The sequence below is a fragment of the Podarcis muralis genome, chromosome 11, assembly GCF_964188315.1.
Source record: "Podarcis muralis chromosome 11, rPodMur119.hap1.1, whole genome shotgun sequence".
In the NCBI taxonomy this organism is placed as follows: domain Eukaryota; kingdom Metazoa; phylum Chordata; class Lepidosauria; order Squamata; family Lacertidae; genus Podarcis; species Podarcis muralis.
Window position 1 is genome coordinate 56302708 of NC_135665.1, and position 27547 is coordinate 56330254.

Below are 27547 nucleotides of genomic sequence, written 5' to 3' on the forward strand. Positions count from 1 at the left end.
TCAGCGCCACTGAATAAATATGTGGCACCCGTATCACAGCTAAGTGGCCAAAGGCTTCAGTTCTATGGGACCAAGAAAAAATCTTGACTTTGGTTGGGGCAAGACTAGAGAACAACTGAAAAGTGCTCAGAGAAAAGCAATTTTTTTTAAAACAGCAGCTGTTCCCCTTGTCCAGAAGGCTCTCATACCAACCAACTTTAGCTTTCCAGTGCACAACAGTGTGCTTCCAACTGCGTAATTCTGTAGTAGCATATTTGTACATACATTTCACAAACTTTTTTATGGCCAAGGCACTTTTTTTGCAACTGGAGGTACACATCACTCATTTTCAAATAATGAAGTGTGTGTGTGTGTGTGTGTGTGTGTGTGTGTGTGTGTGTGTAGGGATGCCATATGTCCAGATTTTCCTGGATCTTATTGGGATTTCAAATGCGGAATTAACATCTGGGAGGAATTTCTGAAAGGCGGCGTTTTGTCGTGGATCTTGGGCAAGTCAATCGACAAAAAAGCTCAACAACTTTTGAGGTGTCCTGGCTTTTACTTTTTGAAGTATGGCAACCCTACATACCTAATTGATCAGCCAGCTTGTGTGTAGCTGACTGGGGAGGAGGTTACCATTGTGCTAAGTCACAGAGATGTAGTGAGTCACCTTGTTCGTTGGGTGAGTGCTTTGGGTGGGCACTTTGCCATTGCCTCTGTGGTTATTATTGAATCAATCTCTCCCAGCATCCTTGCAGTTCTGTTAACAGTCCGCAGCTTGGGGATGGCTGAGTTTAAAAGGACATGACCTAAAAAAGCATGAAACTGGCCGCAAGTTGAAGAACTGCCTATTCTTTTGTAACAGCGAGCTCATTCTCCAAGGACTGATCCATACATGGGCCAAAGCAGTGAGATTAACAACAGGCAGGGAGATTATCGAGGCACAGGGCTTCAAGACCCAATAAGGATGGAGCATGCCCAGCGACAACAGAATGTTGAGGGCAGAATGGAAAACCAAAGCGGGGTGATGGAATGGAGTAACCTGAAGGCAGGGATGGCTGGAATCCTTACAGGGGTACACACAACAACATTTTGCTTTAATGCATTTGTTGCATCGCAAAACCAAAGCTTGTTTAGAATGCTAGTTTGTTTTGAAATACATATATATATGCACTTCAGGGACATCTTTTTTAGTGTGTGAGTGCAGGGTGAAGTGATTAAAGAAAAGTTATCTGGGGAAATTTTGTACTCAAATGGAACGGAGGTAGTTGTAATCCCGTCCCCCTCTCTTTCCTTGGTAAATGTAGATACCTAAGCACTATTCACTCGGTGGTTCAGGTACTCAAAAAACTGGCTCATACTTTTAAACTCCCCTAATTGTGTAAGCTGGAGGTGGACATGGAAGCCACTATCACAGTGATGAGTATTTGCTTCCTGTATACACAATGTTTTCCCATGTGGTAGTGTAGACAATCACCTGGAGAAATTCAAGTCCCTCAACAATGAAATTTTTAAGATCAGCTTGGGTGCTTCCCTCTCAACAAAACACCACACAATAGTAAAAACTATGGCTGAGAATCAACACACAGTGTCCGTCACATTAACGTTTCAACTTCCTTACGCGCTAGGCAGGGCTGATCTGAATATTCAGGAAAGCCACATGGCACAACATTCCTGCCATTATACCATTTCACACTGCATGTTTGTGTAGTGGGAATATACGTCTGAATGTCTGCCCCACATATAAATCCTCCTGCATGTTGAAAACTAGCTTGCCACTCGGTACAGATGTGCTAGAAACAGGTCTTCCAGCCCTTATAGTTTCGAACAAACAAGCGGATTTTGATTTGAGGAAAGGAGACAAAATGTGAGCCCCAATTCCTGCAGTCTGAAATAATACAGTCTCCAAGACTCTTTGCCACATGTTTGGTCCAAATGCAAAGATCAGCCTTTAGAAAAGTGTGGCGCAAAGGCAGAGCTTGCACATGAAAAATTATCAGGATAAAGTGGTTTAGGTGCCCAAGGACTCTCCCAAAGAAGGATAAGTTTAGTAACAGGCTCTTGGGAGTTGGAGGGAGTTATTAAGGGTAGCCTCTGAAGCCATAAATATGTGGTGTTCCAATTTTCCTAGAAATAATGTCCATGTCATCACAGTTCTTGGAAATGAGGACATCCATCCTGAAACAGCAAACTGTTGCAAGTGCTAGCAAGAAAGAAAATTAAAAAAGAGTTTGCAGCAACATCTTTTCACCCAGAGCTTGTCTTCTGCAGTTGCCTTCTCCAGTTGAGTTGGCTGGTTAGGTCCTGGATGAATGAAGAACGTCATCCAAGAAGGACAATTCAGTGCATGCTTCATACTGATCTAAAGGTGGAGAAGGGAGCGGGGAGGAGAAGATTTAAATGGCTTGAATGAAATTTCATATAGTCCGACAACATTGCAAAATGGAGAGAAGTCTTCACGGGGCCAAATCTGACATTCGTGGAAACTTATGGAATGTGTGGTTTGACCTAATTGGCAGCAGACTTGCTGAGGACTGGAAAACCACAAAACGGAGCTTTCCATAAGCCACACAAAAGTTAAACTTGCCTCACAATAAAAGCATTCCGTTGGCAAGACTTGACTCCAATCCCACGGGACAGTTAAGAGATGTTCTAAAGCAGACATTAAAGCTCACTTGACAAGTGAAATTCAGAGTTGCATCACTTGCTGCATGATATCCCCTCTGTGCCCACACACCAAAATAACTTCTGACTGTGCAAAGGAAGTCCCCCCACCCTCCTTGACCCCCGTGCCCCTCCTATATCTGTTGTGCAATTTACCTCAACCCTCTGGAGCAGATTTGCTGTTGTGCGGGGAAAGGAGATGAGCGAAAGTCCTGTGGTGCAAGCAGAAGTCATTCTGCTTGCCAAATAATTTAGCTGAATATTGCCCACAGCAGTCAAGATGCTCTAGAGTACAACTACTTTTATACTGTCACAAATGAGCTATATCATCCAGTATCTTCATGCATTGTAGGGAGGGACTGATACTCAGAGCACGCATGCAGATGTTCCTCAGCTCAATGCATGGCATTTCCAGCAGAAGCCGAGGTAGCCATTGTAGGACCCTCTGAACGTTGCTGCACTTCCAACTCCATCAGTCCTAGCCAGCATGGGTAATGGCTAAGGAAGATGGGAGTTGTAGTCCAACAACATCTGGACGACCTGAAAGTAAAGTTTCAGGGAGCAGAGCCTGAGGAAAACCTCTAGCAGAGACTATGCATTCTGTTCCAAGGCAGTAGGGGCATAAGTAAAGGCAGCCCCACTTGGTTATCTTAGCAAAACATGGTAGGAACTTCCAGGTCCTCCATGTTTACTTGAACTCCAGGTCAACAGAGAGCCTTGCGATGAAACCAGCAGGTTACTCTTTGCAATACGGTAGGCCTGCAATGTTCGCACCAGTTATGTTCTAGGGGTTGAGCCTGAAGAAAAATTGTGTAGTCATACCTTGGGTTACAGATGCTTTAGGTTGCCTTTTTTCGGGTTGCGGACCACCGAAACCCGGAAGTACTGGAACAGGTTACTTCCGGGTTTCGACAGTCGCGCATGTGCAGAAGCGCTAAATCACACTTTGCACATGCGCAGATGTGCCGAATCGCAACCCGTGCGTGCGCAGACGCGCCGCTGCAGGTTGCGGGTGCTGCGGGCTGTAAACGTGCATTCCGCATGGATCACGTTTGCAACCCAAGCGTCCACTGTATAGTCAAAACTCAATGGGTTCAGTGGCAGGTGGGATTGCCAAAGTCATTTCCCCCAGAATCCCACCCCCTTTTTAATTTTTAAAAAGTTGTTTGCCACATATGTGAAGCTGAATGTGCACAAGTTAAATGTATGCAAATGGCTGGCTTCCTGTACTGCAGAGAAGAGCATAGGAAACTGTCTTACACCAGGTAAAATCAATGGGTTATCTGGTTCAGTATTTTCTGGGGCGCAGGGTTTCAAGCTAGGTCTCTCCCAGCCTTACCCAAAGATGCTGGGGACTGAATCTGGGATCTTCTGCACTCAGAGCACTTGCTCTGCCACTGAACCATAGCCAATACCCAACAACACATTCATCTTTGGGGTCCTGTCAAGGCTTACCTTGTTTGGTTCCTCTTTAGCCACCCATCTCGACATTTTATGAACCAGAGTTCTTCGCCAGGAGATATATTGGTCTTCTGGGGGTCTTCTGCGCAAAAAGTGAGCCTGAAACAAACAAGCAAAATATGTAACTCCTACAATCCCAAAACTAAAAGTATCTAAGCTGACCATTTGGGGAACAGAACACTGTAGCTTGGTTCGATTTACGAAGACAGCTCCTATATTTGCAGAGAGTGGATATGCATACAGACCTTCGGCTGTATAAAGGTAAAGGTAAAGGGACCCCTGACCATTAGGTCCAGTCGTGGCCGACTCTGGGGTTGCGGCGCTCATCTCGCTTTATTGGCCGAGGGAACCGGCGTACAGCTTCCGGGTCATGTGGCCAGCATGACTAAGCTGCTTCTGGCAAACCAGAGCAGTGCACAGAAACGCCATTTACCTTCCCGCCGGAGCAGTACCTATTTATCTACTTGCACTTTGATGTGCTTTCGAACTGCTAGGTTGGCAGGACCAGGGACCGAGCAACGGGAGCTCACCCCGTCGCGGGGATTCGAACCACCGACCTTCTGATCGGCAAGCCCTAGGCTCTGTGGTTCAACCCACAGGCTATTGGAGATCAAAGGCCTGCAGTCTCCTTGCTTGGTTTACCTTGGTTTTTTGCTCCTCCCACTATCACGGGGGAAACAAGGATCCCAGACTTAGTTTTTTGTCCAAATAAGGAATTGTGTTTGTTTTTCTCCCTGCAAAACACAATCTGTAGCAGAGGTCTGGTCTTGGCTAACAGACCATGGTTTGCATGAAACAAACCCCGTCCCCCAGCTGACATGGGGATTGTGGTTGCTTTCTCATGTGTGATAACGGGAAGGAGCAAAACAGCCCATACTGTTGCATGTGTGGTAATCCATTAACCACGGTTTACTATGACATGCAAACTGAGCTATGTGACTCAAAAGTTAATACACATACTTAAAGAGACATCTGCAGGATGTTGATTTTGGAGTTTCTATCAAGCCCAAAAACATATCCTATTGTCTTGTCTGAATCAGAGTTTCTGAATCAGAGTGCCCTGGGCTTACTTTTGCTGAGTTTCGCCAGATTTCACACGGATCCGCCTGATCTGGAGCTCCTTGGACGAATTCTCAGGCCGAGTCCAGTACATCTTCAGCTCTCTCCACAAGCTGTACCAGGACTGAGTGGATCCTTGCCAGGTGAGCTTGATCTTCAAGACATCGCCAACATCTTCTTCAGTATAGACAAGGAAGGTGTTTGTATAGTTCAGGCCAATCTGCTCAAACCTGAGAATAAGAGGAACACAACGTTTTGTTAAGGAAGTGCAGAGGCAGGGAGCAACTCATACTTGCTTGTTATGGTTTCAGTGAAACACCTCTAGTTGACTTAACGCTAAGCTAGCGATTGTGGTTTCTTTCTCCGTGGTGCTAACAGGAAGGGGAGAGTGCTCCCGTGCTTGAATCCTGCTTGCAGAGGCAACTGTTCAACCACTGTGAGAGCAGGATGTAGGACTAGATGGGATATTGGCCTGATCCTGCGGGCTCTTTTTATATTCTTATGGTTCTCAAAAACCTGTCTCATGGTTCATCCTGTCCAGCAATTTTCTAAGTGGTGCTCCAGGGAATCAAACTTATTAAGGGTTGTAATTACTTATTATAGCTTGTCTTTCATGGAGCTTGGATGAAAGGGAACCTATCCACCACTTCCCATCAAATATGTCAGTGGCAAATCCTACAAGAGGGTAGAGGGGGGTGGGAAGCAAAACATACAAATGAAGACTAAGTGTGCCCAGTGGCCATGAAATGTTGACTCACCATCGGAAGAGGAAAGGACAGAAAATAATAATAAATTTTATTTATACCCCTCCCTCCCCAGCCAAGGCCGGGCTCAGGGCGGCTAACAACCAATAATAAAAACAAGTTGATTGAAATACAACTTTAAAAACAAGATTAAAACACAGCATTAAAACATTAAAATGCAGCCTTATCACAGGAGGAGAAAGGGGGGGAAAGAAAGAAAGAGAGGGAGGGAGTCAAATTGATCCTAAGCCAAAGGCCAGGCAGAACAACTCTGTCTTACAGGCCCTGCGGAAAGAAATCCAATCCTGCAGGGCCCTGGTCTCATGAGGCAGAGCGTTCCGCCAGGCCGGAGCCAGTGTTGAGAAGGCCCTGGCTCTGGTTGAGGCTAATCTAACTTCCTTAGGGCCCGGGGCTATTTATGGACCTTAAGGTCCTCCATGGGGCATACAGGGAGAGGCGGTCCTGTAGGTACAAGGGTCCTAGGCTGTGAAAAGTGGGGGGGGGGGGGATGGAATGGAATATCTGGGGCAAGGACATGGATGCCTGGCACCCTGAAAGGGAGCACTTCACACTGCAACATTTTGTTGCAGTCCTGCCTCATTCCCCCACTAGCATTCAGATAAAAGAGCGTGAGGTGTGCACTCAGTTAGTGCTTGGTGACAATATCCAGTGTAAACAGAGTGTGTGACCGACAGTATACCAAAGAACTGTCTGTGATGCATATTAATTCAATTACACGTTCATCGAAAGAACGTGACACAAAGAAAGTTCCCTCAAGATGAAATGTTTGAAATCTGGTAGTCCATTTTGTCAGCTTTAATCTACCTGCACACAAATGCGATTCCCTGATATTTGGCCTATAAGCACAGCAAAATGAGACCGGGCAGCGCGGTGGTGACAGAATGAAATGAACTAGGCTGCAGGTGTGTGTAATAAACCACTGCCTGGATTTTTCTCTTTCACTTTTTTAAAAAATTAACTGCAAGAAGAAAACTAGCCCAACCAACTCCCTGTGCTATTAGCTTTCTTCTTGCAGGAACTTCCTTCTTGCAGGGACTTCCCCCTTTGAAGAGGTCCTCAGGGGTTACTTATGCACAGAGGGAGAAGTACCCGCCCCCCGCTCCAATCTGGAGCAACCAGCCTACTCAGTCACAGGTTCAGGAATTGCACACACAGAGAGAGAGAGACTTGAAAGAGGGTGCAGGGTTGATGCTTGTAATTCTCCACTTACACTTCCAGAGGCAAGGGCTGGGAGTCCCCACTGGTGCCGTGTAGCGTAACAGAGAAAGTAGGCTCTGTTTCTCCCATGTTTTTGTAGCTGAAGACATGCATTTTCATCTGGTAGTGGAAAACTGCAGAGACACAAGTGAAGACGCTTAAACGCAGAGCCAAGATTAGGGCTACAAATCCTTTGTTCCCATTAAACAGACGTGGTTTGCAAGGCAAGTGCCAATTGGCACGGGATCTACCCGGTCTTTGCCAAGCGGCGTTGCTGGGACTCTGTGCACATTAACCCTGATCCGGAGCAGATAAGACATAGATGAGGAACCAGAAACGCAGCTGTGTTTCCATCATTTCCCCCTCAGCTTTCTCTGGTCTCCTGCAACGAATGGCCATTTACACCTGCAAATTACTTGAAGGGTGCACCCTTGCGAAGGGGCAAGCTGGGGTGCTTCCTCGAGGGGAGGGTTTCTAGCCTGCCGCTTGTGATGCAGAGCTCTTTTCATCAGTGCTCCCAGACCTACCACAGCTCTTTGCTGGGAGAAGAGCCAGGGCTCCCCATGCTGGGACATTCAGATTTCACTTAAAAGCTTATTTCCCCTTTAAAGAAGGGACACATTTTCTCAGCAACCTGGGCTTCAGTGGAAACTGCGTCACGTGTCACCTTCACCACCAACGCAAGACGTGGCAGCGGCCATTGGGTTCATAGAATCATAGAGTTGGAAGGGAGCCCCAGGGGTCATCTATTCCAACCCCTGCAATGCAGGAATCCCAACTAAAGCATCCATGACAGATGGCCATGCCTACGGGAAGCCTGCAAGTGGGAGCTGAATGCACCAGCGCTCTCCACACTTCTGATTCCCAGCAACTGATCTTCCCCAACAGGGGAGCTAGAACACTCTTCAGCACTCAAGAAGAGCCCTGAAGCCCCACAGTGGATGGAAGCTAACCAGAATGGGTCTACAGCCCCAAGACCCAGGGTTCCCTCCTCCATCCCTGAGTCCCTGACACTAAGGTACTCCAGGGTTCCTTGGAACAGTCTTTGATAAACCAGCAGAATCCATCATCAAGAAGAACCAGCCTAGAACCATCTACTCCAGCTCCTCTTCTCATAAGGATCAACCAGTGGCTTCATAGAGGATATGTCCATCAGTGGCTATTAGCCATGATGGTCAAATGGGGTCTGGAAGCAAATTAGCTCTGTCCGCAGCATCTGGTGCCTTCATACCCCAATTGTTGGCTTCCTGGAGCCACCTGTCTGGCCACAGCTAGAAATAGATTCCTCAGCTATAGACTCTTGGTCTGACGTAACCTTCTTCCCATCTCTGCAACCCAGGAATGATGTTGAGGGATCAATGTGGGACCCACTACACGCAAAACAGGTGCACTGTCACTGAGCTACAGCCCTTGCTCTCATTCCGGCTGCTCGAATAATGTAATTTTCTCCATCCACACACACACACACACACACACACACACATATATATGGGTAGCTGGTTCTTTGAAGCTAGAACACAGGTAGCCAATGTTGTGCTTTCCAGATTTTGTTGGATGCCAACATCCATCAGCTCCAGTCAGCATGGCCAGCGACTAGAAATTATGAGAATGGTAATCCAACAACATCTATCAGCCTCTAAGTCAGAGGTGGTCCACAAGCTCCACTCTGAAGTTCTCATATGCTGGTAGGTCTATGAGCGCCAGTTAGGTGGCCCATGGAAAGAAGAAGAAGAAGAAGGAGTTTGGATTTGATACCCCGCCTTTCACTCCCCTTCAGGAGTCTCAAAGCGGCTAACATTCTCCTTTCCCTTCCTCCCCCACAACAAACACTCTGTGAGGTGAGTGGGGCTGAGAGACTTCAGAGAAGTGTGACTAGCCCAAAGTCACCCTGCAGCTGCATGTGGAGGAGCGGAGACGCGAACCCAGTTCACCAGATTACGAGTCCACCGCTCTTAACCACTACACCACACTGGCTCTCAATGGGAAACAGATGAGAATACCTGCATTTGGTTCTGCACTTGATTAATTTCCCCCCCTAACAATGGAGATCGATGACATTTTGACCAAGGGTGGAATATCCAACTGGCTAACAAAGCCCTGGTCTAGGGCCCAACATTTTTGTAATATGGCACCGGTGCTAAATGGGTTTTTCCTTCACTTGCCTCCCCTTAAATCCAAAAGCAGGATAAATGCTGAGCTGGACCCCAAAACAAAAGCCAACAATTATTTTTTTTACATCTGGCTTCACTGAACTTTGCTCAAAAAACAAACAAACAAACACCACCAAAACTTTATTTAACTAATTCATAACCTGCTCTTCATTAAAACTCAATTCCAGGCAGCATATCAATATAAAACGTGATGGGGTGAACTGGAAATTCAAACCACAACAATAAATCAAAACTACATCACTGTTACTTAAAATATGACATATGCATGTGCTTTGATATCTGAATGAAGGGTTTTTTTAAAGTAGCTTGCTGAGACCCCAAATTTCTTTTAAAGTGGTTTGTTTGTTTTGTTTTTAAAAGTCTGGGAACTCGTGGGCATGGGAGCCCCTGATGCTGTCTGGCGCACCATTGAGGAGAGAACCATCAACACATTTCAGATACAGCCTTCTGGTGTCCAAAGGGAGACACCCCACCCCAACCTGACCATTGCTGGGTGGGGAATGATGGATGTTGTAGTCCAAAACATCTGGGAGGCAACAGGTTGGGGGAGATGTCCCAAGAAATATCCTGAGGTGTTTGTGAGGGGAAATCTAATGGAAACACATCCTTAAATTGATAGATAGATAAACAGATGATAGACAGATAGATGATAGATGATAGATGATCGATAAATAGATAATAGATAGATAGATGATAGATAGATAGATGATAGACAGATAATTTATTATGGTCGGAAACCAGCTTATAAAACACACTTGGGGGTACAATCCCAGAAGGAAAACAAACATTTAAAACAATGTACAACAATAAATTTATAAATGCGATAAGCATATAGACATTTAAAACTTTAAGATAAGCTCCTGCAGAGAGATGACCCAGAGTCACCCATGTAACCGAGTTTGGGAATTTTCTTAACGAACTAGTTTGAGTCCAGGGATAGTCTGCTCCTACAGATCACTACACAGAATCTGGCGACCATCCGGGTCGTCTTATGAAACTGATATTACTTTATTATTATTATATGGGGGAAATATGTGGCCCTACAGGTGCTGTAGGACTACTACAGCTTCCGACCTTCCTGACTATGTAGCCTTGCTACAGAGAGAAAAAACACTTGATGAGGTAAGCAAGCATAAAGCAACTTATTGGAGGGCAAGCTATGTCTTGCATCTGCAATGGTAGGAAAATGCAGGTCTGCCTAGGACGGAGGCATAGTTTTCTCCCATTTGGGGGCACTCATCACCTAGGCTAAAGCCCAGACTTTGCGATGGAGAGGCTACTGAGTTTAGCAGCAGGGGACAGTAGAGGTTAGTAGGCAGAGGTTTCTTGGGAAAGTTAGGGAAGCTGTTTTCTAGGAACAGACAAGGAGCTGGTGCAATTGAAAAAGTATTTGTTACCCGTTTCCCATCCAGCAGTTATTCAACTCAAAACTGCCACTCCCAGAAATGGTTAAAAATCCCTTTTTCCACACCCATCTTCTGCTCCTAATTACAGCTCTCCACAGCTGCTTTTTATCAAGAAACCACTGGCAGATCATCACCCATGTAATGTCTCTTTAAGCTTTTAGATGAATGTCATGATGGCTTTTTTTCCCACCAAGAACCAAAAAGTTGCCTGGCTGCTGCCCAGATTTTCTTTCTTTAAAGAAAGACCAAAAAGAAAAAAGAAATTCTATCCTACCTATTTCTCCAAAGACACTATAAGGCAGCCAAGGAACAACGAAAAACAGAATGAAATCACATTAATGCCCTAAAAAAACCCACAGATACATTCAAATGAATAAGCAAATGCTATCCATTTGACAAATTCCAGCAGCACAAGAACAACACAGAAATGAGCCAGCAAATAACCAGGTAATAACCAGCAAATAACCAGAAATGAGACAGCAAATAACCAGCAAATAGCCATTAACCAGGTGCCATTTTTAAAAGCAAGGTCTTCACCCACACCCTGAAACAGCAAAGCGATGGGGCCCAACAGACCTCGCTTGGTGAGGCAATGCATAGGGCTGGTGCCACGACAGAGAAGACCCTGCCCTGATTGGACACCAGCCCCACTTGCCAAGACTGAGGAATCTGAAGCGGGGTTCATATTACTGCCTCCAACTGTGGCTAAAAGCCATCCAAGTTTGGGGCCATCAGTGCCTCCTGCAGAAACGAGTTCCATAGTTTAACTGTGTGAAGAAGGACCTCCTGATGTCTGCAATGAAGTTCTAGTATTATGAAAGAGGGAGGGGGGAAAAAACCCCTGCTCCATCCTCTTTCTCTCTGCCATGTATAATTTTATAAACTCCTATCATGTCACTTCTTGCTCGCTTCTTCTCTAAACTAAAAACGCGTCACTTGGTGCCACTGTGATTTCAGATGATTGATGGGCAGGGAGCTCTGTCCACCTGCCAGACACAGCCCACAGAGTAAAGATCAGAGGCGGAGCTAGCTGTTCCGGCACCTTGAGCGGCGCACATGCTGTGCACCCGGGGGTGGGGCCATGGGGGCAGGGCGAGCATCCCAGGGGGGCAGAGTGAGCCACCCATGGGATGGGGGTGATACATTCATAATGATACATTCTTTATCAATCTTCTGAGTGAAATAAGCAAAACCTTGTGCAAAGCCACAAATGCTTTAGGTAAAAAGATAAAGAAAACAAAAGACTGAGTTAAGCATTTGAAAAATCCATTGAAACCAGACATTATAAGTTCATCTTAGACTGGGTAGTTCATAAGTCTCTGTGGCTTTGCACAAGGTTTTGTATATTACTCTCAGACGATTGATAAACAATGTATAATTTTTTGGGGTAATTATTGTGTGTATATTAGTCACCAATGTGTTGCCTGAGTCGTACTACTACTACCCATGGGGGTGGAGCAAGCCGCCCATGGCGGGCTGGTTTCTCACGGGGGGGGGGGGAGAGTGACGCCCCTTTGCCAGCAGCCTTCCTCCCTTCCCTCTTCCTTTTGACAGCTCGGGGGAGGCTCCTTCCCCCAGGAAACAGCGCGACTCCCAAGCCTCCCCCGAGCTGCCAAAACGAAGGGGGAAGGCCGCCGGCAGCTCCACCCCTTCCCCGACGGCCCGGGGTAGGCTTGGGAGTCGCAGGCAGGCGGCACCCCAAATGTCACCCCCCTCAGTGATGACCCCCGGGGCAGACCGCCCTCTTCGCCCCGCATTCCCAAGTCAATGGTTCAGCCTTTCAGCAAGGAAAACCTGCCCCTTGCAGCAATGCAACCTTTTCGCTGGGATCTGCAAGGAGACCCTCCAGTGCTTCGGATGCTGGCTTGCCTTCCTCTGCAAATAAAAACGGAAGTTCTCCGTGACTGACGGAACGCCAAAGGAAGAAAGGAGCCTACCTTTGAAAGGCATGTCGGCCCGCGTCTTCAAGTACATCTTGGTGTTCCTCTTGTTCCGCATTTTCTTGGCGTTGTAGCCAATGCCGTTGCAGCGGTTCTTGCGGCAGCTCAGACAGATGCCCTTGCGGAAGCGGCTGGAGTCCGTGCACTGGAAGGCAAAGCTCTGCTTATCCTTGTTCACAAGGGAGTCCACAAAGAGGTGCACGGACCGTTCGTGTTCGCACCTCACAGCCTCCCCGATATCTAGATGGACAGACAGGGAGGAGGAGGGAAAACAGTCGTAAGGCAACAAGCCAGCCGTTTAGCATTCTCCACCTCCGTGGTGGAAAGGCAGGCACACGTGCAGCAAGATTTACAGATCTCTAGGTCCTTTGTAGTTTAGCGCAAGCCAGACTTGGCCACGGACCAGGCAGGCCTCTGGCCAGAAATTCTGCCGTGCAACCGGAAGCGTACGTTGTAGGAGGCATCCGAAAATGCAATGCAGAGCCTAAATATAGGCCATCTAATAATCTTCAGTCGTTTCACAAACTGAAATGGATTTATTTTTTAATTAACATTTTAATAGGATTCAAAGAATCTGGCAAATGCTTGCCAGATCACACAAGTGCTTTTATCCCATTGGCCAGAAAAGGCAGGAGTCCGTTTATGATTTCATGAGGAGATAAGTAGAAGGATGTCAGCATAGCTTGATGTGTCTATAAACCAGGCTTCCTCAACCTCAGCCCTCCAGATGTTTTTGGCCTACAACTCCCATGATCCCTAGCTAACAGGACCAGTGGTCAGGGATGATGAGAATTGTAATCCAAGACATCTGGAGGGCCGAAGGTTGGGGATGCCTGGGTTATTATATTGTGAATTGCTTCAAGTTGTCTAATGGGAAGAGATTCATGAATGAAATACTTTTTATTCATCATCCTTAATTTTATAACAACAGAGGAGCTGAGGCTGAGAGAGACTTTCTCAAGAATTCACATAGCAGGGGAGAAAGCAAACCAGGGGCATATTGACTCATCCGTCAGTGTTAGTCATTACACCGCAATAGCTTTCCCAGATCTGCATACTAGCATATCAGGTTTTGCAATGAATAATCCCCTCCTCCTACACACCTATGCATCTGTTTAATATATGTAAGCCAGGAAGTATTTTGCAACTAGAGGGTTTGCATCTTCTTAGGCTGAGGACAGCATCTTACAAAGGGCAAGTTACTCTGATGTGGCAGAGTTAGCAATCTGTGTGACCCCACTGCCTGCCCACCATCACCAAAATACAAGCAGAAAGCCTTACTTCCATAGGCAAGGGACCCCAAGACATCACTCAAGCCGCAGCCTGGCTGGACGTCTCCTCCATTCGGGTAGATGTCGATGTGACCCACGGGCATCTTGATCCCAATGCTGACCCCCAGCGTTTCCCTCGTGTACGTGTGCAAGACGTCCACAAAGTCTGCATCATCGGGAGAGAGGCGTCGGTTGGGGTCTACTCCTTCGAACATTGGGCCAGCTGGATCCAAGCCTGCAGAGGAATACGGTTGAGATGGACGCAGGTATTTCCTTGGAAGCTACCTTACAATATACTAAAGCCAGACTATTTCCCCACTCAGACCAGCACTGCCTATTCTGAGTGGCAGCAGCTCTTCAGAGTTGTGGACAATTCCTACCACCTCCAGTCATTTTCACAGGAGATTCCAGGAACTGACCGGGGGTGTGTGCTTCTGAATGCAGTTCAGGTGCTAAGGCTAAACAATCGCCCCTCCCCTAATTTCAACTTCATTTTAAAAATCACTATTTCTAACATTTGTGAACTGGAAATTTTTTGGCCACGCACACCTGCATTCTGAAAATGGTACCGTCCATTCTATCACCCCGTTCTCCTGCCAGGCCTTGAGTCACGAATGATTACCTTGAGTACCCCCAGAGGCTATTGGACTCCAACTCCCATCAGTCCCGTGCAGCATGGCCAATGGTTAGGGATGATGGGAACTGTTGTTCTACAACACCCCAAGGATCACAGGGTCTTTACTACTGCTCTGGGTTTGCTGCAAGCAGCAGTGGATGTGGATGTGCAATAAGCCACTGGGCTAAGATGACATTTCTGTTATCTTTCCATAATTGCTCCTTCTGCCTTTGGGGCAACCCTCAGCCCTTATCTGTGGGATGTGATGCATAAGTAGCAGTCAAGTACAACATTCCTTGTTTTCCTAGAGTGGACATGCAGGGGAATGTTTGGTCCAGCCAGTCGAAAACTTCCTGTTTCCTCCTGGCTGGGACATACTTCCTTTGTATGGAAGTATAGATGGCGACTAACAGATTGAGGTTGAATCCTGACAAGACAGAAGTACTGTTTTTGGGGGACAGGGAGCGGGTTGGTGTGGGGGATTCCCTGGTCTTGAATGGGGTAACTGTGCCCCTAAAGGACCAGGTGCGCAGCCTGGGAGTCATTTTGGACTCACAGCTGTCCATGGAGGCGCAGGTTAACTCTGTGTCCAGGGCAGCTGTCTACCAGCTCCACCTGGTATGCAGGCTAAGACCCTACCTGCCCGCGAACTGTCTCGCCAGAGTGGTGCATGCTCTAGTTATCTCACGCTTGGACTACTGCAACACACTCTACGTGGGGCTACCTTTGAAGGTGACCCGGAAACTGCAATTAATCCAGAATGCGGCAGCTAGACTGGTGACTGGGAGTGGCCGCCGGGACCACATAACACCGGTTCTGAGAGACCTGCATTGGCTCCCAGTACGTTTCCGAGCACGATTCAAAGTGTTGGTGCTGACCTTTAAAGCCCTAAACGGCCTCGGTCCTGTATACCTGAAGGAGCGTCTCCACCCCCATCGTTCAGCCCGGACACTGAGATCCAGCGCCGAGGGCCTTCTGGCGGTTCCCTCATTGCGAGAAGTGAGGCTACAGGGAACCAGACAGAGGGCCTTCTCGGTAGTGGCGCCCGCCCTGTGGAACGCCCTCCCGTCAGATGTCAAAGAGATAAATAATTACCTGATATTCAGAAGACATCTTAAGACAGCCCTGTTCAGGGAAGTTTTTAATATGTAACGCTGTACTGTTTTTAACACTGATTGGGAGCCGCCCAGAGTGGCTGGGGAAACTCAGCCAGATGGGCGGGGTATAAATAATAAATTATTATTATTTATTATTATTATTATTATTATTATTATTATTATTATTATTACTAGAGGTGGGTGTGACCTTACCTGTCCAGGTAACAAAAAGGACAAGGCACACTGCACACTCTCTCTCTTTGACTTCCTCCGTTGTTGGAACAGCTTTTTAGCTAGAGACTGCTTCTAGCCAACATAGGACACTGGGATTGTCCCCATATAGGATAGATCCACATCTATATACTTTGTAACTAAGTCTGCCTTCAGGGATCCAACTGTGAACTGAATGTGAGTAAACCTCTTTTATATACTTTACACAAGGTTGTGGCGTGTTTATTCTTTTAAGAGGGGTATAAGGGATCTTACCAGGAACCTTATAGTGAGAGGCTTACACAAGCCTGCAACCAGTTTTCTGCTGTGCGTTTAAAGGGGAATATGAAACTCTGCTAAGTGAAGGAACTTGCTAGCGCAAGTTAGGAAGGATATTAATAAACAATATATCCTCTCCTGCCTCCCTGAACATTCCCACAATATCCTCATTTACAACCAGTTCCTTACACAGAGCAGGAATATGCAGGGATCGAACCTGCGATATTGACGACATCAGAACCACGGTCTAACAAACCGAGCCACACGCTTAGCATGGTCTGAGCCACACCATCAGGCAAGCAGAGAGGGGAAGTTCAAACCACCCCAGCCTGTCTGGGAGTAGCTTCCAGCCAAATGCAAAACTGTTCCAGCCAAGACTTACCTTGAGGCTGTGCATGCAGATCCAGGATTCACCTGGTGTGTCACATGCCACAAACCTGCCTCAAGCAGAGGATGGGGCTTTCAGCAGTTTCAGAAAACCACAGGGCAACAACGCACACGAATTCATAGGAGGCGAGGGGGAAGTTGGTTGGCTTACCTGTAATTCTGCCAATTGTCCCCATAGCATAGTTCCCAGCATAGCCAGCAACGTGGGCCCCCAGGCTGTAGCCAATCAGGTGGACGTTTTGGAGCTGGAAGCGTTCTTTCTCCTGCAAGAGCAACGTGAACAGGATCAAGCCAGTCGCTCGTGGAAGAAGAACACTTTTGAACAGAATTTAGTAAGGGCATCAGAAGAGCTTGATGGTTCAGGCCGATGGCCCATCTAGGCCAGCATCCTGTTCTTGCAGTGGCCAACCAGACACCTCTAGGAAACCCACCAGCAGGATTCGAATACAAGAGCAACTCTCCAGTTCTGGCAATTGGTATTCAGAAGCATTGGTGCTTCCCAACTCTGGAGGGCAGAGCGCAGCCTTCATGGCTAATCGTCATGGTAAAAGAGTATGCAAAGGGTGCACACAGGAACAGGAAAGGTTTGGCTTTACGAAATACACTGTGCCTTCAGCTGATGACGCAAGGAACATTCGATGCCTTTGGCCAATAATCCTTGTTTTCTACACCCTCAGCTTTAGGTGGTGCAAGTTGCTTCATGCAGGTTTTTCCACCCCCAAGAAGCAGAAGGCGGAACTGATGTTATGGGAAGCAAAGCAGGGCCAAGTCCTCCCAAGCAATGGTAGGTAAAGACGTAAGAGCAAAACTATGCATTCAGAGTGAATGTTCAGGGACAGCCCCTTTTGGACATTTTACATGGCAGCTGCAGGGGAACCACAGGGTCTGAGTGCTCCCCGATTCGTCTGTAAAATGCAAGCGTGCCTGGGGCAAGGTTAGAACCCAATGTACTGGCGTCATGGGCAAGGCAGATTCTGCTCATCTTCCTGGTGGCTGCCCACTCAAAGCTGCCATCTTTTCCCTGCCCTCTGAAGTGTTAAAGTCCAGAAAGAGCCGTACCAATCAGCAACTATGGATTAAAATAAGCAGTTATGGATATGTGGAATTTGCCTTATTCTGAGTCTAGTACATCTGTATGTATGTATTCTTTTTATTTAAATGTTGTATAAACTGCATTTGGACCATGGTGGAGCTGATGGGAGCCCAACACCACCTTCAGGACCATCCCTGTTGTATAGCATTAGAAGATCACGCACCCTGGGTTTTTGGACGATGGCTCTGGTGCCTGCAGTTTCAGTTTGCATGGGATGAGAAGCGCCAGCATCAAGCAACGCCACCTGCCCCATCCCACCAATCAACAGCTTGGCACGCAGCCTGCTGTGTGATGCCAAAGATGGCATCCCCTGCCAGGTCCTGCAGCATCCAGGTTGACATTTCTGGAGCAATGGTTGCTTTCCCATGCAGTTTTTGCTGCTCAGGAAATGGGAGGTTTCCAGCTTGAAGTTACCTGCAACCAGTTAAGCAGCTTGGCCACTTCCTTCCCAACCACTCTGGTGTAGTTCACAGCATCTGTGTACAGCTGGTGGGCAAGAGGGAGCCAATCGACCACCACCACGTTGGCGTCCTTCTCTCGCTCCTGCAAAGCCGACACGACGCTCCCCAGCCAACTCTCAAACATGCCAGTCATCTGGAAGAAGAATCCATGTTTAGTTCCTTTATGGCCAAAGACCAGCAAGAGAAGTACCTTGGCAACCTTCTACCATATGTGGTGGACATGTCCAGAGATCAGAAAGTTCAGGAATACGATCCATGAAGAAATAAAAAGTTACTAAGAGCTTCACATAGCAAAAGAGCAGAAACATATCTTTGGGGAATATTGAATAGTGATATTCCTAGAGAAAATACGAAATTATTTCTGTACGTGACATCAGTGGCGAGAATCTTGGTGGCTAAGTACTGGAAGGGTAACCAGGTACCGACCAAAGAGGAATGGTTATGTAAATTATGTGAATATTTGGAGCTGGCCAGATGGACGGATATAATAATATTAAAGCCAATGAATACAGTCAAGAAGGAATGGAAGTGCTTGAATGATTATTTAGAAAGACAAGGTCCAAAAGTAAAAATTTGGCTGTGTCTAGAATGACCTTGTGAATGGAAAAGGGGAAGCATACATATATACATATCTATATATTAAGATGAAAACATTACTGAAATACAGATAAAATATGAAATGTGAAAGGAAGTGTTGTGAGAGTGATGGACGTCTATTATTACTATTATTTTGTAAAATAGTGTTTATTGTATTGAAATATTATACTTTTCTTTATTCTTTTACTGTCTGCTTCTCTTTGCATTTTTCTTTTTCTTCTTTCTTTTTTATGTTAGTCTTTATGTATGGTTTGGTATTGATGTATTTACTTTGCAATAATTTTTAATTTATTTTAATTTTTTTAAAGAGAAGTATCTTGGCTTTCTGAGGACTGAGAGGAATCAGTGCCTATGTGTTTCTAGCAGGGTTTTTATAGTGTTTTTAATGTGCTGCATTGGGATCCTTTGAGGGTTTTGGCCAAAGGTTAGAACTGACAAAGCAAGTGCCTGAGAGAGGGTTATGGTTTAGAATTTCACGCTAGGAGTCACCTAATACCAGTCACCTCATCTCTCACACCTTATTCTGTTAATCTAAAGCTAGTGGCTTTAAAAACAACAACACCAAGCTGTGAATCAGAAAGCTCCTAGGTCAAACATCAAACCCAGCAGGAATTAACTAGGAAGTGTTGAGTCCCTTACAGAAACCTGCCTTTCCTACATAAGTTCACCAAAGGGTTTCAAAGAATCATAAAAATGTACCGTATTTTTTTCTCTATAGGACGCACTTTCCCCCTCCAAAAATTAAGGGGGAATGTGTGTGTGTCCTATGGAGCGAATGAAGGCTCCTTGGCTTCAGCGATAGCAACGTGAAGCCTCCAAAGCACAGAGGGAGTGCTCCCTCCATGCTCCGGAGGCTTCGCGTTGCTTTTGCTGAAGCCGGGAGAGCAAGACTCTCCCAGATTCAGCAAAAGGAACCTGAAGCCTCCGGAGAGCAGCAGGAACTCGCGCTGCGAAGGCTTCAGGGATAGCCGCCTGAAGCCTCCGGAGCGCAGCAGGAGGTCCCGCTGCGCTCCAGAGACTTTGAGTTCTTTTTGCTGAAGCTGGGAGAGCAAGACTCTCCTGGCTTCAGCAGAGAGGGAGAGCTGCGCAGTGCCCCTTCAGTGAAGCAGGAGGAGAAATGGAAGGGGCTCCGTTTCTCCTGCCGCTTCGCTGAAGGGGCGCTGAGCAGAGAGGGGGAGAATTTATTTTTCTTGTTCTCCCCCTCTAAAACAAGGTGCGTCCTATGGTCTGGTGCGTCCTATAGAGCAAAAAATATGGTAGAATTGGAAGGGACCCTAAGGACCTTCAAGTCCAAAAGCCTGCAAGGCAGGAACATGCAGCTGCCCCACAGGGGGATCAAACTTGTAACCTTGGCGTTATCAGCACCATGCTCTAACCAACTGAGCATTCCAGGTTTCCTCACACATAGGGGAGGTCTGTGCATAGAACTGCCACACATACTGCACAGATGGGGCGAGTGCATGGGCACATTGGCAGTAGGGTGTGTGGCTAGTCCAGGGAGTGAATGGCAACTGTTGACAAATATCACAGCAGGTAGAACAGGACCTCCAGAAGTTGCTGGACTACAACTCCCAGCATCCCCCACTTTTGGAAATGCTGGCTGCAGCTGATGGGAGTTGGAGGTCAGCAGCTGTCTTGGTCCTCCCCGTCAGATGTAGAACTCCAACTCACGAGTTCTGCCATGGGCTTTAATGCCAAGGCAAAGTTACTGTTGCTCTCCAGGCTTTCCGACACGGTGGGTCATTGGCACGTACAGAGAGGGGAAGGGGCAGGTAGCTTGGGCCAATGTGGTGCAATGTGGCACCAATTTGATCCCCCACACACTGTGCATTGGATCAAGCCAAGCTCCACGTGCCTTCCTTCTAGGAGAGCATCAGCCACCCACTCTGTTGGTTTTTTATTTTTTTTATTTTTATTTAACCAACAACCAAAACGCAGTGAAAACAAACAGTGAACCCCCCCCCCAGGCGGCTGATACATTGGGTATACATAATCAATAATAACATATTTGAATCAACAATATGTACAGTTCTATATACCGTAACACTCCTCCCTCCACAAGGTTTATTTAACTTTTAACATTTTAATTACCCCAAATTGTTCAAACCAAATTAATTCAATATCTTCTCAAACCAATATTCCTTCTGCTCACTGACCTTAAACCCTTTCATTTTATGTTTCTTCACAGTTAGATATTCTAAGATTATAATATTTTTCAATTTTTCCCTCCATTGGTTCACCCCTAGCTCTTCTGCATTTTTCCAGTTACTCGCTATAACCTGTCTCGCTGCAATTACCATCAATTTTACCCATTTACATTCCTCTTTTGTTTCTAACTCAGAGCTACTCAGGCTAATAAGCACCATTAAATTAGATATTTCCAGCTTCCTACCCACAACTCCCAATATTTCTATACCAATCTGTTTCCAGAATTCATTAACTAATGGACAATTCCACCACATATGACTGCATGTTCCCATCACTCCACATTTCCTCCAACAATTCTTACTTCCACATTTTGTAATATGATATAACCTTACACTGTGTTGGTAAGCCAGGAGATCAACAATGCCCCACCCACGCCACCTCTGTGGACACTACTTCCCAGTTACTCAGCACCAAGCAGAATGTTTCACCCAGAGCCCTCAAAGGGACTCAAAGCAAGTGAAAAACTGGTTTCTCTCTTGAAGTGTTTATGGCTTTAAAAACAATGGATTGAGGATCAACAACCCCCACCCAAAATGCCACAGGAAACACACACACACACACACACACACACACAGTTCCTCTTATGCTAAGAGCAACGCGAAGCAGCAAAGAATTCTATTCTACTTACCGCCCATCCATGAATAACGAAGAAGCTTTTAGCAGAGACGTTAAACTTGCAGTCTTCCAAATGCTGGTCTTGGCCCGTAGTGAGGTAGCACCCTTTGTCTTCTAGGTCCCTAGAAGTACGGACATTGAATTTCACCGGCAGCTTGAGAACTTTCGGCGGTTCTGCTGGCTTTAGCAGCTGAGAAACGCCAACATCTGAAACATGAGCACTTACTGGTTAGGGTTTCCATACGTTTGGAATTTCCTGGATATATACAGAATACTGCAGTCGGCAGCGGTGTCTGGGTGGAAATCGGTACAACTGTCCAGTAAAATCCAGGGTTATGGCAGCCCATGTCAGCAGTGCCGTTTTGGCCGCTTTTCCATGAAAATAACTCAAAAACGGCATTTTTTGTGATTTCGCCGAAAGAGCTTAACAGCTTTTCTGTCCGGATTTTCACGGTTTGAAATATGGCTACCCTATTACTGCTTAGCATCACCCAGCAAGGGATGAATAAATTGCATAAAAACTGTGGACAGTTTACAGCGATCTAAAGGTAAGGTGTGATCCCTAAGGAACCGGCAGCCACAGCTAGGGCTTTTTTTCAGCCGAAACTCACAAGAACTCAGTTCCGGCACCTCTCAGGTGGGCGCCATTGCCATTATAAGAGAACAAGAGAGGCATTCATGGTGAGTTCCGGCACTTCTAGAAAAATAGCACTGGTCACTATCATGCGTTACTACCAAAACTACTTTGCAGTTTTAGAGCAGGGATGTGGGTGGCGCTGTGGGTTAAACCACAGAGCCTAGGACTTGGTGATCAGACGGTCGGCGGTTCAAATCCCTGTGACAGGGTGAGCTCCCGTTGCTTGGTCCCTGCTCCTGCCAACCTAGCAGTTCAAAAGCACATCAAAATGCAAGTAGATAAATAGGTACCACTCCAGCGAAAAGGTAAACGGCGTTTCCGTGTGCTGCTCTGGTTCGCCAGAAGCGGCTTAGTCATGCTGGCCACATGACCCGGAAGCTGTACGTTGGCTCCCTCGGCCAATAAAGCGAAATGAGCGCCGCAACCCCAGAGTCGGTCACGACTGGACCTCATGGTCAGGGGTCCCTTTACCTTTACCTTACCCTTGTCTCATATGTGCAGGTGGGCTTCCATATGCCCACATTTCATCAGGCCCACAACTTTGAGCTAAAGTCTACAAGCTTACATGAGCACGTTCTCCACAACCAGGTATAGCAGGGGTTGTCAGGAGCTCATCGTACACTTGAGTAGGACCCTGGCAGAGACACATGCCCGACTGGCATGTTCTCTCCCTCCTGGTTGATCGTTCGGGAGCTTCAAAAGCTTTCCTCAGCCCGAACATCACAGCGACCGATGCCAACCGACACTGGCACACTTAGGGATCCGCAGAGTCTTCTCAGCTTGCATGACAGACCTCAGCAACTCAGCATTTTGGCTAATCTACTTTATTTACATATAAACACATACTGCAACATGGCTCTCTCTCTCTCTCTCTCTCTCTCTCTAGCATCAGACAGCAAAGAGAAAGAACAAAGGACAATAGTCCCACTGCACGGAACACAGTAACACAAACATCCTCTCTCTGTCAGTTCCCACTCTGTGGAGTCAAAACATACACCGCCATGTGATAGACAACAATCCCATGACTGCAATCATGGAGCAGGAATTCTAACAGGGGTAGCCAATGCTGTGCTCTCCAGAGGCAGCTGGACTACAACTCCCATCATCTCTGACCATCGGCCATGTTGGCTGGGGCTGATGGGAGCTGGAGTCAAGCAACAACGTCTGGGAAGGCACAGTCCCCGTCCGTCCGTCCGTCCCCCCCGCTCCTTGCAGTGCAAGCTCACACATCAAAACGTAATTTATCTCTTCTCCACCACTCCCAACAGTCAGATCATATCCAGACCCTGAAACCCACCCATACACAGACTGCTGTGGGCCCCTGTCTGCCTAGGGGGCAGGTGTAGAGAGTTGGGGAATATGCACACTTAAGAACTGTGCACACATTTCCGCCACGTACTGCCGACAAGCATAGAGTGGGACAGCGGATTATGCCCATGAGCCTCACACGCTCTCTCTGCGCATTCATCATAATGCAGCCACAGTCCTAAGCTGCATGCAGGTGGGCTCTTTGGGTGCAACTGAGAACTGTGCCAACTCCCTGGGGCCCTGGGTCCTGCAAAATTCCCCATGAAGGGGTTGGGCACCCACAAATTTCAGTGCGAGGGCCTGAAACGGTGCACACAGTGGTATGCACAGAGGCTAGGTGCATACAGGATGCTAAACACAGGTAGAGGAAAGAATGGAAGCGAAGTCCAATTCTTAGCTGTGGTTCTTGCACCTCAAGGGGTTGGATTAGATGGCCCTTTGCAGTCCATTCCAATTCTGCGATTCTATGAAAAGAACATTGACTCAGCAGTAGCATAACGTGTGCACGATCTTATAGTCTCCTGCAGAACCATGGCAAACCATCCTGTCCTCATCCAAATTTACACCAAGATTCTAGCTTAGTGGTTCCTGAACTTACTCAGGCCACCTCCTCCCCTTCGTTTCATAAACTCATTCCAATACCTCCTACCCTACCCTATAAAACTCATGATTCAGAATAGTCGTTTGCACAACCGGCTAAGGAAGATAATAACACGATGAATTTCTAAACAGTAACAATCAATTGCACATTTATCCAAAGTCCTGTTAGAACTATTTAGTTGAATTAATTCAGCAAAATTGATGAACTTGATCCAATGATACCCAGAGGTGGAGATAACTGCTGTGCACCCGGGGGCAGGGCTAGCAGCCCATGGGGTGGGGCTAGTTGCCTGTGGGGGCGGGGCTAGCCACCCATGGCAAGTGCCCCAGGGGGTGCAACCTGTGGCAAGCAGCGAGCGGCCCAGGGGGGCAGGGCGGCAATGTCACCCCCCTCCGGGGATGACACCCGGGGCCGGCCGCACCCGCCGCACACACACACACACACACCCCGCCAGTGACGATACCAGCTTCTCAAAGTCCAATAGCCATTTACACTTCCAGCACCCCTTGCCTCTTAGCGACCCCCTAAGTTATCCCTCCAACACCCCCCCAGGGTGGTACCACCCACTGCCATAGCTCTGTGTTTCAGCCCCTTGGATTCAGCAACTGCAGGAGATTAAAACCCTGCAAATATTTCACACACGCACACGAGTAGCTTGCGGAAAGAGAATACTGCCATGAAGGCCATTTCAACTCAAATTCGGGAGAAAATTGCTCATTACATGCAAGATTCAATTAGACGTGCACTCTTCCTAGACATGCAGACCTGGCTTTTGACCAACACTCTATTTCCATGCAAAAATCCCAATGTATCCTAATATATCCTCTATGCCAGTTTAATATCAAGGAAAATCCAGAAAGCTGTCCTTTCCCTCCTTAAGGCAGCAGAGGTGACCAGCTTATCCAAACAAGGAAGACTTCACAGTTTAAGCTGCATTTGCAAAACACATCAGTAGAAACAGTGAATTCCAGACGCAATCCAGTAGAACTACATGGAGTTACACCTTAGTGGCACACTGACTTACTTTTTACGGTAAGTCACAGAACCAGTTCAGCAGCCTAGGCTAAGCACACGTCAGCAGGTGAGGCAGAGAGTGCCCCTGATTTAGGACTTCTGACAGGTTGCCTGCGAGATAACAGAGGGCACCAGGAGCACATCAAGCGACGGAGCAGTGAGCTCTTGGATTCGTACAAAACTCAGGCTGCAGGCACACCATACATTTAAAGCCCCCGTCTTTTCTCCCAGAGAATTCTGGGAGCTGTAGTTTGCCCCAAATAAAGCTACAGCTCCAAGCACCATCAAGACACTACAATTCCCAGGCTTCTTTGCATGGTGAAAATGCTTTCTATGCATGGCATGTGCATAGCCTGAGTCTCCACTTGTTTTCATGCTTGCCTTCTAAGCAGTGCTTACTCCTGGGAAAACGGGCCCAGAATTCTCACATCACCCATCGTCACGCTTAGCAGCACTTATTTAAGATCTTACAGAGGCAGGTCAGGTTTTCAGCATCAAAGCCATGCTGCCATAGTGTAAGAAGCTTTGATGTGCAGTTTGAATATATGCCAGGGTTCGTTGCAGCTAGATCTTCCCTTTCCCTAAAAAAGAAACTGCTAGAATCCGCCCCGCCCCCCAAAAAGAAACCTCTAGGGGTAACAATCACCCGCTTCTAAGCATGTGACCAAAAGGGACTCTTTTTCACCATGCAAGGCAAACAATCACGGAGCACAAAGAGGGCTTGCTAAGCAGACGGTAAAATTCAAGCTAGGCTTTGAGGTTTTACATTAAAAATAAAAGCACCAGCTAGCTGTCACGTTTCCCTATCCATGCACTTATTAGCCTTGCCTCTAGCCAGATTTAAAATTAAAAACTCAGGACATAGCGAAAGATTCTCTCTTTAGGCACTTGCTATTAATAGCGGAAGAACCTTGATCATCAGCTCCATTAAATATGAGACGCTGGTGCTATAATTCACGAGCACTGCAAGCCCAACGTCAATCGAACAGCAGGCTAAAATAAGGCACTTGCAGGCGCAATTCAGTCTCTACTCAGAAGTACAACTAAGTTCAATGGAGGTTACTTCCAGGTAAATTGCCCAAAATCACAGGCTCAGTTTCTGAAATAGCAGCTGATTCTACACAGGCACAACCCGGGGTGGTGTTCCCCTATGCAAGCGCCGTTAGAGAAAAAGCTATAGTTGCGCCCTTGTAACATTCCCCATTCTTTTCAACGGGGCTTGCACCGAGTGTCCGCTTGGAAGAGCAAGGTTTTTAAGCACTTTATGAGCCAGACCCAGGATCACAAAGCTAGACAGAAGGCGTCGAGGTTTAGAAGCAGGGCAGCCAGATGACACAGAGTCCAGCTGCTCTTTCACGCATTACAAGATGCAGCAGAGAGCTCACCGAACAGCAAATCACGTCCGCGCTTTTCACCGCCTCAGCTGAAAGTTAAAGGCAGGCATCGCCTCGGCGGCAAGGCAAGAGATGCGCTCCGCTTGCCTTTCCCCACCGGCGAACTGTTCCAGTTCCCTTTGTTGGTCTGGGGAGTTCCAAACACGAGGCTTAAAGCCGCATTCGTATCTCTTAACGACCACAAACCTTACAATTGTCTCACACTTTCACATTTAGCTGTCTCTCTCTCCCACAAACACGCCCATTCCAGCTCCAGAAACGAAACACAGAATGGCAAAGTTGGAAGGAACAGCAAAGGCCAACTCGGGTGGAACTCCCTGCAGATGCCGGCAATGAAATCCACATCTCCAGAACGAAAGAGCAACTCAAGTCTCGCGCATCCCAGGACCCAGGTGCGCCGCACACCACTAACGCGCAATAGGCAAAAGGCGCACCAAAAGCAGGCAGGCTGCGCGCGGCTCCCTAGCCCTCTGCTATCCCAGCGCCCACTTTGTCCCGCCACCGCCCCAGGGAGAAAGCCACCCTGCTAGGGTTGCCATATGTCCTTTCCCCCCCAGAACTCGTCCTCCCCCCCCCCATAGGTAGAATCGTCATAGCGATCCATAGTTAAAAGTAGAAGTTGGCGAAAGTGTCCTCTTTTTTGCTCTTCAAAATATGGCAGCCCCACACCCTGCAGCCCCGCTTACCTCCCTGGGGGTCCCTCTCCGCTTGCAAGGCGTCCTCCCGGGGCGCGCAAGAGGCGAGAGCGATGCACACCAGGACGGCAAAAGTTCTCATCGCTCCAGCAAACGCCGAGTCGTCTTGTCCGCCTCCTCCTTCCGAGTCTGCACTTGACTTGCTGAGGCTGCTCAAACTAGAGCCGGCTTTTTCTTCTTTCTTTTGCTTTGGGGGGAAAGGGGACGAGATGATGCTGAGCCTGCAGAAACGGCAAAGCACCGGGCTTTCTCTCTCTCGGAGGAGGAGGAGGAGGTGGAGATGGAGAAAGAGGCGAGAGGCGCGCGCGCGCGCAGGGAGCGGAGCAACTAACTTGCCAGCGCAAAGGCGCAGCAACCAAGCGGAGCAACCGGCAAGGGGGGTCGTTTCTAAATAGGCAAGTGGGAGCGTCACCTGACCCATGG

At 47.4% G+C, this 27547-nt stretch overlaps 1 protein-coding gene across 1 annotated transcript; it reads right to left on the reverse strand.

Annotated features, from left to right (window-relative positions):
• Positions 1-1427: 1427 nt before the first annotated feature.
• On the reverse strand, positions 1428-27547 carry LIPG (lipase G, endothelial type). The gene is made up of 10 exons (XM_028749050.2): positions 27116-27547; positions 21489-21682; positions 18009-18188; positions 16653-16764; positions 13923-14147; positions 12639-12881; positions 7138-7258; positions 5175-5393; positions 4099-4203; positions 1428-2341 (listed from the first exon to the last, which is right to left on the reverse strand). Exons 1-10 carry the CDS (start codon positions 27543-27545, stop codon positions 2332-2334), a joined length of 1839 nt encoding a protein of 612 aa, XP_028604883.2. The 5' UTR covers positions 27546-27547; the 3' UTR covers positions 1428-2331.

Coding starts and splice junctions, on each gene's coding strand:
- LIPG (XM_028749050.2), bottom strand. CDS start 27,545: ATGGGTCAGGTGACGCTCCCACTTGCCTATTTAGAAACGACCCCCCTT. Junction 16,765..18,008: donor AGCTGCTTAACTGGTTGCAG/GTAACTTCAAGC, acceptor TTGCTCTTGCAG/GAGAAAGAACGCTTCCAGCT. Junction 7,259..12,638: donor GGCCGACATGCCTTTCAAAG/GTAGGCTCCTTT, acceptor GTGTCTCTGCAG/TTTTCCACTACCAGATGAAA.